This window comes from Megalobrama amblycephala, linkage group LG7 (assembly GCF_018812025.1).
Source record: "Megalobrama amblycephala isolate DHTTF-2021 linkage group LG7, ASM1881202v1, whole genome shotgun sequence".
Classification (NCBI taxonomy): Eukaryota; Metazoa; Chordata; class Actinopteri; order Cypriniformes; family Xenocyprididae; genus Megalobrama; species Megalobrama amblycephala.
The window spans coordinates 3,964,497-3,980,548 of NC_063050.1; the positions used below are offsets into that span (position 1 = coordinate 3,964,497).

At 36.1% G+C, this 16,052-nt stretch overlaps 1 protein-coding gene across 4 annotated transcripts in view; it reads right to left on the bottom strand.

Annotated features, from left to right (window-relative positions):
- Window positions 1-15,393, bottom strand: part of LOC125271083 (NACHT, LRR and PYD domains-containing protein 12-like) — a 28,428-nt gene extending 13,035 nt beyond the window's left edge. For 3 of the 4 annotated variants that reach the window (XM_048195024.1, XM_048195022.1, XM_048195026.1), the window contains exons 1-4: window positions 15,310-15,393; window positions 10,403-10,519; window positions 9,865-9,987; window positions 8,199-8,321 (exon numbers count right to left, since the gene is read on the bottom strand). In XM_048195024.1, coding sequence (XP_048050981.1) covers window positions 8,199-8,321; window positions 9,865-9,987; window positions 10,403-10,473 — 317 coding nt within the window. In that variant the 5' untranslated portion in view covers window positions 10,474-10,519; window positions 15,310-15,393. The remainder of the gene's footprint in view (window positions 1-8,198; window positions 8,322-9,864; window positions 9,988-10,402; window positions 10,520-15,309) is intronic. The other variant, XM_048195025.1, reaches the window with a different exon arrangement.
- Window positions 15,394-16,052: the final 659 nt, after the last annotated feature.

Sequence of the window (16,052 nt, forward strand, 5' to 3'; positions counted from 1 at the left end):
ACAGTATGCATGGAGGCGTGAATCATCATGAATAATGGCTCATTTACACCTGAGAAGACAAAAGAATTGCATAATAATGACCTGAAATGACTTGCATATTAATGAGGCCTTTCAGTCAGGTAGGCTGTGAAAAAAACTTCTGTAATCATGTCTCAGCTCAATTTAAAATAATGGTATTCTATTATATTCTTTAAAATATAATGTATTTCTGTGATGCAAAGAGTCTGAATATAGGCTTTTAGATTAAAAGCATGCACATTTGGAGAAATATTGATGGATTCTCATATGTTTATGTCAATTTTCTATACAGAGGAGTTATATTTATTCTATATTCATTGTCATAACTATGAGCACTGGTGTTTTCAGGTGATACTTGCAGCCGGAGGGCGATCTGTACACCTTTAGTCCACAAATTATTCTAAAGAAGAAGAGGACATTTCAGGAATGGTGTTTTCAATTCATACTTGTAGCCGGAGGGCGCTCTCTGTGCACATTTAGTCCACAAATTATTCTACAGAAGAAGAGGACATATCAGGAACTAACGGCATGTCTTCCAAAGGTCATTAACCATGGCTTTTACATACAGATAAACACTTTTCAAGACAATAAATACATGATTGAGACGATGAATGCCTGTATTGACTCATAATTTGCCTCTGAATAGCGCTCGCTCCGTGGGCGTGGCCGCATTAGCAGATAATGAGCTGAATCACGGACTTCTGACATGTGTGTCTTTTCATACAGATTACATAAACACAGAATTTTTGCTTTCGATATGACTTACACGATTTAAAACCTGACATTTCAACATGTCTTTAGACATAAGTGTAATTTTTTTGTGATTAGTATTCACTAAGTTATAGTTTATTTTCTGAGAACTATCAGATTAGACTTTGTTCAGAGGGAGAGGACAGATCATGCATCATTTTAGTTTTCTTTATTTTACAAAAAGCACAACATTTTGTTTTTACTTTGGGTGTATACAAATAAAAGAAGATATTCTATAGTTTCAATTGATATATTACTTATGTCTCTATGACAAAAAATGACAGAGTATTTTAGGTCTGTTTTGCTGCAATGTGAAAAAAAACTGCAAAACGCGCCGGCGCGTTTTCAGACCTCAGGGAGTTAAGTTCAATCAAGTTCAATATCCCCATATGTACACTATATTGCCAAAACTATTGGGACACCCCTCCAAATCATTGAATTCAGGTGTTCCAATCACTTCCATGGACACAGGTATATAAAATCAAGCACCTAGGCATACAGACTGCTTCTACAAACATTTGTGAAAGAATGGGTCACTCTCAGAAGCTCAGTGAATTCAAGCATGGTACCATGATAGGTTACCACCAGTGCAATAAGTCTATTCATGAAATTTCCTCACAACTAAATATTCCACAGTCAACTGTTAGTGGTATCATAACAAAGTGGAAGCAATTGGGAACAACAGAAACTCAGCCACAAAGTGGTAGGCCACGTAAAATCACAGAACGGGGTCAGCACATGCTGAGGTGCACAGAGCACAGAAGTTGGCAACTTTCTACAGAGTCAATAGTTACAGACCTCCAAACTTCGTGTGGCCTTTAGATTAGCTCAAGAACAGGGCATAGAGAGCTTCATGGAATGGGTTTCCATGGCCGCGCAGCTGCTTATCTGTCTGGCAATCCGATGGATAAGTCTGAGTTTGGCAGTTGCCAAGAGAACAGTATTTGTCTGACTGCATTGTTCCAAGTGTAAAGTTTGGTGGAGTGGGAATTATGGTGTGGGGTTGTTTTTCAGGGGTTGGGCTTGGCCTCTTAGTTCCAATGAAAGGAACTCTTAATGCTTCAGCATACCAAGACATTTTGGACAATTTCATGCTCCCAACTTTGTCCCTTTCCTGTTCCAACATGACTGCGCACCAGTGCACAAAGCAAGGTCCATAAAGACATGGATAAGCGAGTTTGGAGTGGAGGAACTTGACTGGCCTGCACAGAGTCCTGACCTTAACCCGATACAACACTTTTGGGATGAATTAGAGTGGAGACTGAGAGCCAGGCCTCGCCAACATTACTGCCTGATCTCACAAATGCGGTTCTAGAAGAATGGTCACAAATTCCCACAAACACAATCCTAAACCTTGTGGAAAGCCTTTCCAGAAGAATTGAAGCTGTTATAGCTGCAAAGGGTGGGCCAACTTCATATTAAACCCTACAGATTAAGAAGTCATTAGATGTCATTAAAATTCATGTTTATGTATAGGCAGGCGTCCCAAAACTTTTAGCAATATAGTGTAGCTGCTTGAAGTGTACATCAGAGTACACTCGCTTCCTCTGTCAAAATCAAGGGTATGAGGGTCTGTCCATATAAACTTCCCTCGTCTACTTTATGAAATGGAACACACTTCAAAATGGCGGCAGGGATTCCCCTGAGGGTATTTGCTTAGAGAAGTTGTCGAGTGCTTCTCAAAAAGTGGAGTGAAACGTAGCCCAGGACCAATGTTCGCCACCCCTTGTTTAGTGTTATTTTGAAAACTTTAGGATATTCATCTGAGATGCACCATACTTTAAAACGTACACATTTTTACTAACAGAGGGTCAGAGGTCATGGGTTCATGGGTTATTTTTTTAAATGTGCTTTTAATTTTTCTATTCACGCTTATTATATTTTGATCTATGACCACATTCTTTGCCATTCTGATAATTTTGCATTGTTTCAGTTTGTGCAATATATTTTTACATATTTTAAAATTTTTGATTCATGCTAATTATTTTTTGATCCATGACCACAATACTTTAGGCAGGAATCTGACCCCATATGGTAATGCTGTTTGTGGAGTTGTTTAATCAGATCTTGAGAGATTTAATGTCTTTTATCTTCAGTTGACTTCATATAAGGCTGTGGCTGAAGTCAGTTGTAGTTCTTGTGTTTCTCTTTCCTTCAGTGATTGTGCTCATTATCATCAGGTGTCTTCAATAATGCTCAATCATCACTCAATTAATCACTTAATTACCTAATTAACCTCAGCACGGCTTCAGTAGCCGCTTTTCCACTGTCGGGCCAGTGCGAGCCAGGGCTTTCAGCGGGCCAGGCTAGGCTAATAGCCCCGGACTTGTAGCACCGAGCCCAAAATCACGCTGTATTTCCACCGTCGGGCCAGAAGCTCCGCAGCGCTTCACTAAAACCCGCCCGTAACACGTCTCTCTTGAACAACGTCACACAAACACGTCATTTCACAAACAAATGGAAGTTTATCAGAAAAATAATCAACATAAAGAAATTAAAACATAAAGAAATTACTGGAAACTAACGAGATCGCAAAGTGAACATGATAAAAGCAGGCGTTTGTTGGCATTTTGTTGTTTACTTAATTTAAAAACCCAAACATCAATGTTTTACCAAACAAATTAATAATAATGAATTAATTTGTGTCAAGATTAAACATTAGTCACAGAAATAAAGTGGTATTTACTGTTATTTCACAAAAGAAAGAGGACACACATAGCCTACTTATTCAGTCGCGTCTGTTTCTGTTTATTTGTAGGCATAGGACAGTATTACATCACATTTACAAAGAATAATAATTTCAACAAATTTTCCACCAAAAATACGACATGAGGAGCGTTAGCACTCTCTCCAGTAACAGAGAAACAATCCCGAAAACAAGGAGTTGCTTTATTTTATGAAATGTGCAGAGCTAAATATGGATATCAGTCCGTTGAGAGATGAGACATGCTGACAGATAAAATAAATACATGATTGTAAAGCCTACGTATATTTGTCTGATTTCTTCAAGCCGTATTTACCATGCTTACTATGGTAGTAGCGCGCATTGCCCTGGTGATCAGAATCCACATCGGATCACAAACAGAAGTTATTTCAATCACTTGCTGCTGTCTGAGTTTTGAGCTATAATGATTTTAAAAGTGTTTAATGCTGATGTTAGCTGGTAACATACATGTAATCATCGGCGCTTCCGTCTCCACACACAAATAAACTCTGCCTTTGTTCGTAACCACTCCCTCAAGCCCGAGCTGGCTCGCTTTGGACCATGGTATTCGGCGGGCCAAAAAACCAGGGCCGTTGGCCCCGAGGAAGCCCTGACGAGGCACGATCAAGCCCCGGAAGTGACAGTGGAAACGCGACTGGCCCTGGCACGCACTAGCACGCTTTAGGCCCGACAGTGGAAACACGGCTAGTGTTACTTATAACACTCTGAGTTGGACTCATATAAACACTGGGCAGTGTTAATTTAACACTGGGAAGTTTGATGTGGTTTCATTGACTTAACTTTTTGAGTTATCTTTTTAAATTGACTTAAGTTGTATGAAAGTAAGGTGAACTAAGTTTACAATGCCAAAGTTCATGTTCATTTAACTTAACCCTTTGAGTTTCGTGTTTACATAGAATATTAAATACTTCAACTTACGATACGAAAGTAAAGTGAACTTACTAAATTTTCTATAATTCTGTTCATGTTCATTTAACCTAATTTGACTTATTTTCTTAGCTAAACCAAATAATTATTTTACTTAAATTGTTCTTATGTCAATTGTAAATAATTTTACTTAAAATATTTCAGCCATCTTTTGGTTGAGAACCTTTTCATTGGCATTAATTTCTGCTGCAAATAATAATTGATCTGATGTCAGCCACTGAAACATCAACTGCAAACAATTAAATTAAATCTTTCAAGATCTTAGCAGAGGATGATTAAACAACTCCAAAAACCAACTGAATGACTGACTGAATCCGCGTATGAATCTCAACAATGGTAACAATCAACAAAAAGCTTCATGCTTCAGTGAATTCTGCACCAATCAAAACTCATCTATGGCTCCCAGCATGCATTGTGGCATGAATTTTAGCAGTTTGTTTTGTCACCATTGTTGAAGTTTGTATGATAAGTGTTGATGTCAAAGTGTGTCTAAATGCCCAGTTTGAAATTGTTGCACAAAATATGTTTTCAGATAGTCTTAGTTTCTGTTAATGCTCTAGCACTCTTTCTCTCAGCTAAATTATTTTAATTATTCAGCATCAACCTTACTAATGTACCTGAAACTGTAATTTAAACCATAATCTCAATGCATAACACACATTTTCATGTCACAAAAGCAGACTACTTCAGCTGACCTACTTTATCAAAACACAAGTGTTCTTAATAAAACATTGTTGCATTTGGTGTAAAAAAAAAAATAAAAATAAGAAAAGCCAAGGGTCAAGTGCTCAACTAAAGCAAATGCTTTTCACTATAATGGTGACTTCAAACAAACAAAAAAATTCAATTAAAAAAATCAACATTAACTCTCAGAAACAACTTATGAAAGAAATAAAGGCAAACTGATATGTAATAACTGAATCTGGTAAAGCTGTTTTGGAGTTGTTTAATCATCCTCTGCTGAGATCTTAAGAAATATAATTGATTTGATTTGCAGTTGATGATTCAGTGGCTGAAATCAGATAAATTATTATTTGCAGTATAAATTAATTTAAAAGGGAAATGAGTTCTCCACTGAAACATGGCTGAAAAATTTGAAATAAAATAATTATTTACAATTGACATAAAAGAACAATTTAAATAAAAAAAATATTTATTTGGTGGAATTAATAAAAAGAAGTCAAATTAGGTTACATGAACATTGTATTGAAAACTATTGAACTGTAAGTTCAAATAACTAAATTTGTGAAGTTGAAAATACTTAATATTCTAAGTAAATACAGCTTATAAGATAACTTAAAAAGTTATGTTGAGTGAATTAACTTTTTTTACAGTGTAACAAAAGACAAACAAAATATCATTTTTAAACTTGTCTACCATTTGTCAATCTCCTGCTTCAAGCAAGTCTATAGCTTGAATGCACCAAAATCATATGAACTGTTGCAGAGAAAAACACAAACATAGCCCAAGACCAATGTTAACCACCACTGATTTGGTGTTATTTCACTGAAAGCTTTAGGCTATTTATCTGAGATGTACGGTGGCAGAGAGAGCTCAACGCACTGCAAAGAAAGAAAACATCTTCATCAGTTTGGCAAACCGTGCGCTGCAAAAGTTTACAACACATGCAAATAGAGAAACGCGCTGCAAATAGCACATACCAGGCCTAGCGATCTCAAGCCCCTTCTGCGATGATCTGAATGATGATGATGATGATGATGATGATAAGGCTACTTTTAGAATTAAATTAATATTCTAATTTTAATTCTAATACTAATACTTTATAGCGCATCACACACAACTTGTGTAACACCTATATCTCTTCTCATTTTTTTCAATACATATGGGCCACAAGAGAAATATTAAGAAATAAATTAAAGGTCCCATTCTTCGTGATCCCATGTTTCCAACTTTAGTTAGTGTGTAATGTTGTTGTTAGAGTATAAATAAAATCTGTAAAATTTTAAAGCTCAAAGTTCAATGCCAAGCGAGATATTTTATTTAACAGAAATAGCCTACAACGAACGGCCTGTTTGGACTACATCCCTCTACTTCCTTCTTTAATGACGTCACTAAAACTGTGTTTTGACTAACGTCCGCCCACAGGAATACACAAAAAAGGGGGCGTGGTCTTGTTGCGCTCCCACGGAGAAGAGCAAGAGTTGCGTTTGTAAAGTGTGTTTGTCGCCATGTCGTCGAAACGCTGTTATTTTCATCCCGCAGTCCAATCACCTTTGTTTGGCCTTCCCAGGGACGCTGTACTTAGAAATCAGTGGTTACAATTTATGTTTAACTCGGTTCCCGAAAATTATAATCCACATGTTAAACTATGTGCAGCACATTTTACTGAGGACAGCTTCCTCAATCTCAGTCAGTTTAATGCTGGATTCGCACAAAGATTATTTTTGAAAGATGGAGCAGTTCCCTCTTTGTCTGGAGAAGGCGTTGTTTGTGGACCACAACCGGTAAGTGTATTTTATTATTTACGTTGGTGCGTTTAACAGTTTCTGTAACTTATCACACAAAGGGCAACGCTGTTTAGCTTTGTTAACTAGATGGCAATTGAAACTTATCCGACCAAAACTTTTAAAAAGTGTAGTAATTCAACCGGACACCATCGATTGTTTGTGTTTGTTATGATCAGTTTAAATTATTTGTTGATTATATCTGTTGTTTACTGTTTAACCACATGCTGGTTTAGCTGCAGCCACGCGAATCATTGTTCTATGTTTAGGCCTATGTAACGTTACCTACTGTAAATAAACAGCTTACCATTGTGAAACATCCTGCAAAAGACGTGTTTGCACAGGTTCTACTCGATCCTCTTCATCTATGTTCTCCGGGTCTGATTCCGGCTCAAATTGATAGGGTAAAATTAAAGACATGTTTACAATAACACTGAGCGCGTGCATCTCCACGTTATGGTAAGAGGCGTGACTTTTCCGGGCACGGTGCGCTCAGAGCTGTCGAATCACAACACAGGAACCGCTGGCACAATCAGAACTCGTTACGTATTTCTGAAGGAGGGACTTCATAGAACAAGGAAGTCATCAGCCCGTTTTTATGACAGTGGAAACAGCGGTATACAGATAAGTAAATTATGTGAAAAATACTGTGTTTTTTTACACGCGAAACACATGTTATATTGCACACTATAAACACAATCAAAGCTTCAAAAAAACACGAAGAACGGGACCTTTAAGGTTAAATAGTGTTATTAGAACATGTTGAAGTAGAGCTCTCATGAGTTTTTAGTTTCACTTTCTGCAGTGAATAATTGACTGGGATTTCAGACATAAAATCAAGTAAATTATTAAAAAATATATATTATTTATTATGAATAATTAATTAATTATATTTTTTAATACAAAATAATACCCCACAAATCATTTGTCCTGGTGCTGGGACTGGCACAGACCTCAAAGAAAATGTTATAAGGGAACACAAACAAGTGACGAACCTGTCTGGGACCGCTGGCTGGGATTGTTCAATGTTTACTCTTAGTGGTGTGCACCAAAGGCGAGTTTTTTTGTTTATTTTAACATTCTGATCGTATGTGCATTATGAGCAGGCCTATTTACAGCGCGTTTCTCTATTTGCATGTGTTGTGAACTTTTGCAGCGCATGTGTTGTCAAACTGATGAAGATGCTTTCTTTATTTGCTGGTGTTTTTTTTTTCTATTTGCATGTGTTTTCTTCATTTGCAGCACGTTGAGCTCTCTGGGCCACCGTAGAGATGTACACTACTTTAAATTAGAAGGTTAATGTTTATACTAACGGAGGGTCAGAGGTCATGGGTCCATCACTGAATTCAGGGGGTTGCCTCATAGATCCGTCACTCTTCACAGACACAACACTGGGCACTGGAGACTCTGATCTCTGTCTCTTCTTTCTGATGATACTGACAAAAGACAAATAAAACAGCATTTTAAACCTGACAGCTTTTGTCAAGCTATATTGAATGCAGCCTTGATTTATACATTTAAATTGACGCATTTACAAATAAAGTAATAATTATCAATTTTTACAATGGAAGTGATTAAATCAAAAACAAACTTTATCTCGATAATAATTTTCCTATTGTCACTGTGAAGCTCCTTTGAAACAATATACAAAACAATATGCCATTCACTCACCAACCACCACATGCTTCTGGAATTCACTGCAAGTCATTTTGCATGAAATTGCCAATTGTTTTTATCATGCTGATAATTTTATTTAGTTGAACATTATCATCTAACATTGAAAAGAAATAAAAAATTTTAACAAGTTTCAACTCGACTGTGACTTTTACAAAACCAGTTGGAAGTTTGTACTGTAAATGAAAACATGAATGCAAATAACTTAGCATTCTTTATTGTCTTAACAGCATATCCAGCATGAAAATAAAAGTCTTGTAAACAATTATGTGGTGACAGTAAAGACCAGAATCCACAAAATACTAACTGCATAGTATACAAGTACTGCACAGTATTCTCATAATACATATATATTACTAAACAAACTGAACAAGTACATATACAAAAAATGTATAAAATACATATATATTTTAAATGAAACTATCCTTTGAACAGATCCTGTTAGAGTACAAAGTAACAAAGTAATTGGGTACACTGTAATGGAGTGAAGTATCAGTCTTTAAAGGGATAGTCCAAAAATGAAAATTCTCATTATTTACTCACCTTCGTGCCATCCCAAATGAACATGACATTCCTCACACAACACAAAGATTTTATTTTTATTTTCTGTGAGTCTATATGTGTATGACAGTTGGTCAGAAGGGATAGTTAATAGTTATCTATTGTTTCACTTCACTGGGGTTGTATGGATAACTGTCACAGTCACTGTGTGTGGTTTTTAAAACGTAAACGTTTTCAGTGCATGATGGGAGTTTTGTACTCTGGTGATACCCAGCCTGCATAGCAGCGTGAAGCGTTTTGTTGATTATCACCATTGTTGAGATTCATATGCTTATTCTTGATGTCTGTGTGTGTCTGAATAATACAGTAGTTCAAAATCTTTTATGCACTACATGGTTTTAAAATCATTCATGATAACCGTTTGCTACAACATTTTGTTCTCGTGCTGTAGTTTCACAGAGTTAGTAACATAAATCCTAAACATATGTTTACTTACTGTACCTTAGATGAGATCAGGCCAGCTCAGGATGACAACATCATAATTTAAAAACAGCTAATACCTGCTCACTGTAAAGCACTGATCTGACTGCTTTACAAAATCATATGCACTGTTGCAGAGGGAAAAAAAACTAACATAAGAAGCCAAGGGTCGAGAGTTTGCAAATGCGTGTCTAAAAGTGCAGTGGAACGTAGCCCAGGACCAATGTTCGCCAACACTGATTTGGTGTTATTTCACTGAAAGCTTTAGGCAATTCATCTGAGATGTATCCTATTTTAAATTAGAAAGTTAATGTTTATACTAACAGAGGATCAGAGGTCATGGGTCCATCACTGAATTCAGGGGGTTGCCTCATAGATCCGTCACTCTTCACAGACACAACACTGGGCACTGGAGACTCTGATCTCTGTCTCTTATTTCTGCAGATACTGACAAAAGACAAATAAAACAGCATTTTAAACCTGACAGCTGTTTGTCAATCTCCTACCTCAAGCAAGCTATATTGAATGCACCCTTTATTTACATTTATAAATAAAGTAATAATTAACAATTTTTACAACGGAAGTGATTCAATCAAAAACCAACTTTATCTCGATAATAACTTTCCTATTATCACTGTGAAGCTGCTTTTAAATTATATGCATTGTGAAAAATGCTATATAAATGAAGATGACTTGACTTTACTATAAGAGGAACAGTAACAGTGGAGGTTCTGGAAAGTGATTTTGTGCCTATCTGTGACAAGACGCCATTCACTCACCAACCACCACAGGCTTCTGGAATTCACTGTAAGTCACTTTGCATGAAAGCATCTGCCAAATGCTAAAATGTCTAGTGTTGTACCTGGGGTCAGAGGTCACTGTTGCATCACTGAAGGCAGAGGGCAAATTGCAGCTTGATCCAGGAGAACTCATTTTAGAGGCAGTGTCCTCCTCCTTTCTTAAAAAGGTGTTGAGAGACCTTTTTTTGTGGAAACAATAAATTAAATATAAAATATAAATTAAATAAATTAAAACTGCAGTTCGTAAGTTTTGCCTCTTAGTCGCCATCTGTGTTTGAAACCTGCAATTGCAGTTATTTGTGGAATTATCATCTTTACATTGGTTGTGCATCGGCAAGGCTCAGCGCGGATGAATCTAATGTTTGCCGTCAGTCACCACATCAGTGTGGATACTGTACTTCTGAATCACAGATTCTAGTCTTGGAAGTATGACCAAAATAAACATTTTCACCAGAGAATATCTGTGGCAAATTTGAAGTGACATGTCATCCACTTTTGTTCTGACTAACTGAGAAAAAAAAGCATTACAGTAAATCGTGCTGCCAACGGTGATTAAATCTAAAGATCGCTAAGCTCATTTCAAACTCTGCAAATTATTATTATTGTTATACTTTGTTCTCAAATTGTTAATGTTATCAACATCAGCATTGCGTTACTATGTTTATTTAGTGTGTATTAGCGTTACCTCTAGATTTAAATTTCTGTACAGTCTAATCTCTAAAGTTAATTTGCCATACCAAACAATCCGCCATCAAAATGAGAAGTTTAATTATTTCAGCTGCTGTGAGAAAAGGCTATAAATGATCCGCTTCCTGCAGCATCCTCACATGATATGCCAGGTGAAAAAAAGTACATTTCTATAATATACTTAAAATGCTCTATTTTTGTGCACTAATTTTGTACTTAATATACTAAAAATTCTTCTTTAGTACTTCTTAAGATCATCTTAAGAACATCTAAGTGTACTCAACTGTGCTATTTTGAGACACCATGAAAAATGAACTAAAATATGCTTTTTAAATATACTATCTCTGTATTTAAAAAAATATATTTAGATACCACTTAAAGTACATTTGAACCCACAGTGTACTTACTACAAGTGGTAGCTAAATATATTCTTTAAATACAGAGATAGTATATTAAAAGCACATTTTAGTTCATATTTCATGCTGTCTCAAAATAGCACAGTTGAGTACACTTAGATGTTCTTAAAATGATCTTAAGAAGTGGTAAAGAAGAATTTTTACTATATTAAGTACAAAATTAGTCCACAAAAATATTGCACTTTAAGTACATAGTAGAAGTGTACTTTTTTCCACCTGGGATAGCCTTCTAGCTGGGACTCCTTCTTATGTAAACAGACGTGACATAATGACACAAAGAGTAATTACTATTAATCAACAGCAAAATGATACTTACATCACAGTAATTTACTGCTCTTGTTTTACAACTTCATAATTCACATTATAAAGTTGTCTTTAACCATGCCACTGAAAGAAATTATATTGTTTACCACTTTAATTTTGTTTAAGTTAATTGTTTTGGTGATCAGTGTTCCATTTGCTCGGGATCTTGGAACTTGTTTTCAAGTAAGTAGTGTGAAAAATGCAAACATTTGCTAAAACATTGACAAGCCAGAATTTTAAAAAGTTAGTTGGCTGATTTTGAGTTAGTCAAACTATGTTATTATTAGCATTATTTCAGCATAATGATTTACCAACAGTGTTGGGCAGTAACGCATTACTATTAGTTACTGACAGTAACTAATACTGTAATGCATTACTTTTTAAATAAATGAACTCCGTTACCGTTACCATATGGTGCGTTGTGCATTACTTTTTTAAATTAATTAATTTTGGCTGAAGTGTAGCCTACAGCCTAACCTGTTTACAGCAGCGACGCATTGTAGGATTGGTGGATGCCAACCACTGTAAACACGAAGACACACTGTGGGCGTGTTTCCGTTTATTCAAGTATGAGCGGCAGTCATGGCGAGTCAAGGCGAGAACAAGACTAGTTTGTCAAAGTGGAAATATGCTCATTATTTCACCTTAGTTGAGCATAAAGAAAAAAACCTCTTAGTTAAATGTAAACTGTGTCTTTCTGGTGCGAAGGTCCTATCAACTGCGATAAATAGCAACTCCAATCTGTCGAAGCACCTCCAGAAACGACATGCCTCGACAAAGCTAGAAGCTAACCCGGTGTCGGTGGACACACTCGAAGTGAGTGAAGCCCCTCCAGCCAAACAACAGCGACTAGATTTTAACCAATCTGTTAGCCAGGGACAGATCAACAAAGCTATTGCACGGTATGTTGTTGAAAACATGCAGCCTGTCTCCACTGTGGAGTCGCCGGCTTTCAGGCAGCTCGTTAGCATGATATCATGTTCAGGCGGCACACAGCAAATGGGACGAAAAACTTTTTCCAACTACTTGGATAAAGAATATTCAAAAATGGAAAGTGAGCTGAAGACAACATTTGAGGGGCTAGACTACATCGCGACCACTGCAGACATTTGGTCTGTCCACAACAAAAGCTTCCTAGGCATGACAGCCCACTGGATAAACACCGCTACTCTTCAACGCCAGAAAGCTGCATTGGCCTGTAAAAGGATCAAAGGTAGACACACGTATGATGCCATTGCTGCTGAGATCGATCACATTCATTATATGGACTGTCAACGAAAGTTACAGCTACGGTTACTGATAACGGCTCTAACTTTGTTAAAGCCTTCCAAATGTATAAGCCAGAATCGCTGGAATATCTGTGTCACTGTGGGTTTTTTTTTTTTTTTTACAGGCAATCAAAACACGATTTGCATCCGTCTTGGAAAGCAGCGATGCAATACTGGCAGCTGTCACACTTCCTATGTTCAAACTGCGATGGTTGAGAGACCAGAGGAAGAAAGAGATGGTCAAAGGAATGCTGGCAGCAGAGTGTCACAAGCTCATCCCTCGCCCTGGCCCTGTTCAGCAAGCAGCCAAGATGCCTCTGTCTCCGACAACACCAGACTCAAGCTCCTATAATGTGCAGGACTTTTTCTGTTTTGAGGAGGCTGATGATACCTTCAGCACTGTGGAAACCGAAGTAATGACCTACTTGAGAACAGCCGAAACAGGGATGGAGATTCTTAAACAATTTCCCACAATAAAGGAAATTTCTCTGAAGAAAAATGCAGCTACTCCATCCAGTGCACCTGTTGAGAGACTTTTCAGCCTGGGAAGTCTTGTACTGTCTCCAAAGAGGAACAAGCTGTCTGACCAAAGGTTTGAGAGACTTCTTCTCATGCGGTACAACCACTAGTTTGAAGGGTAAAACTCAACTTAAACGTTCATTCAGGTCCTAGCTAGTATGCACCTTTTGTTGTTTCAAATAAATAAATAAGCACACATTTGTTATTAAAAATATTTGTTTGTTAAAAATAATGGTTAGTTTAGTAGCCACAGTGACATTTCTGTTATATGTCAACAACATACCGTTATAAGCATTACGTTGTATTGCTAGGAAAAATGCTGTTTTTTTTTGTTTGTTTGTTTTTACATTTTTATGGACATATACAACAGCAGATTTTGCACTTTGAATACACACAGCTTACTTTACATAAGTTGGTGACATGCAACTCTTAATTTGTGGAAAATCTTTGAAAATTGCTCATAGATTTCATTTTTAAACAGCATTTATATTTTTTTATGTTTTTTTTTTAATGCGTATCATTTATGGTTGTCTATAATAGCAGTTTTTTGGTGCTGAGAATCTCGAAATTGATTCTGAATAATTCAGAGTGCTTTCATTTATTTATTTCAAAATGTTTTGTGTTATGTTGTACATTGTTGATAGTTTTCATACTTAAGCTGTGAAAGGAACATTTTTAAAGGCTCAAAATAACAGCTTTTATGATGCAGAAGCCACTTTATAGTTTTTGATTCTGAATATATTATTCAGCTTGTTTTGTTATTTCAGAAATCCTTGTGATATATTCAGTTCGTGCTGGTCTGACTTTAATAAAAGTGTTTAAAAATTAGATTTTGTTTAAGTCAGTTTTGTGTTTGTATAGACCATAACGCATAAAAGGGTATTAATGGGAACATTAAAGAACGTTCTTTAAAAAAGTAACTAAAAAGTTACTTTTAACAGTAATGCATTACTTTTTGGTGTAAGTAATCAACAAAGTAATTGAGTTACTTTTTGAATGAAGTAACTAGTAACTGTAGCTAGTTACTATTTCTTAGTAACTAGCACAACACTGTTTACCAATATCTTATTTCAAATTCACAAATGTTTATAGATTGATGTTTTACAGTAGTGAAGCAACCGCTGAGATTTTTCTTTGAAAAGTGTGATATCACCTTGCAACACAAGACTTTTTACCTTATAAGCGTGACCTATGAACATTCTTTGTTCTTCATTTTCTAGACAAACATCAATACCCAAGTATGCTGAACTGCTAATAATAGCCTACTGCTAAAGTTCGGTGAAAGACAAGTTAAACTCAATACAGATAAGTAAGCGCAGTTGCAGTTACAGCAATTTTTCAAACCTAACTGAACAGCAGTTCCTAGTAGCTATAATTCACTTTTTTAATGCGTTTTCTCTAATAGCCTATTTGTCAGTTAATATTTAGCATAGGCCTACTTTTAGAACATTTTAAACACGATGTTCAGTTATTGTTATATTCAGGTACATACATCTTACTTTTTATTTAGCTTTGAATGTTCGTTACAGCAAGAACTGGAAGTCTGGACACAATAAATAATTTATAAATAATGTAGTTATCCCGTTTCAGTAGCTTCTGTGAATGCAATAGACGAGCAGTATTCATCAGTGCTTTTGTGCGGTGATGCTGAATGCGGAAGTATTTTTTATAACGATAACCATCGCGCGTCGAAATATAATGATCCAGGTTGAAATTAAGGAAGGTCAAAAAAGCAGTTCTTTTTATGACTACATGAAGAAAAAGTTCTGAACTTACCCCAAAATATGCGGCCGTTTGCACACCCAGTGTTACCCAGGTTAACATCCTCGAAATGGCAAATTTCCCATTCTTTCACTTTCGTTTTTACCACTGCTCATTTGAAAGACAGTCGTGCTCCCTCTAGTGGCGCAGAGTGTCACATTCTCAGGTGAATCTCATCGAAGTTGTGACTGAAACACACAATATGAATTAAAATTAAACTAAAGATGGGAACTAGATATCACAACCATTGATATGGTTTAAGTAAGAAAAATAACAGCTTAATGCTGATATTCAACACTCTATTACATGATAGCCTAGTAGTAGCCTAATATTTGCTGAATAAAACTTAAATTTTTTCAAAAACTGAACAAAACTGTTCTCATTTCCAGAACCTCCATTTCAGAAAAACCTCTCCTTCAACTTCCCCTTCACACAGCTAAAAGAATCTGTGACAGTCAGATGTATTGTTTTATTTAATATTTTATGTATTTACATCTTAAACTAACGAAAACATTGTTCAAACAGAAGTACTTCATTCTCTTTAGCAAATACTTTCAAATATTGGATATTGATACTGGTCTCATTTACGTTTGTTTGTTTTTTTTTAATTGTTGGGAGAATACAGTAAGATGACAATGTTTGTTCTGTACACCTTATAAAAAAATCCTGTACCGGAGGTACGTTTCAGATCTGCAACTATTATAAATAAATATTTATGCTACTCTCATAGTTCTAACTCAATATTTTATCTCTCGCTC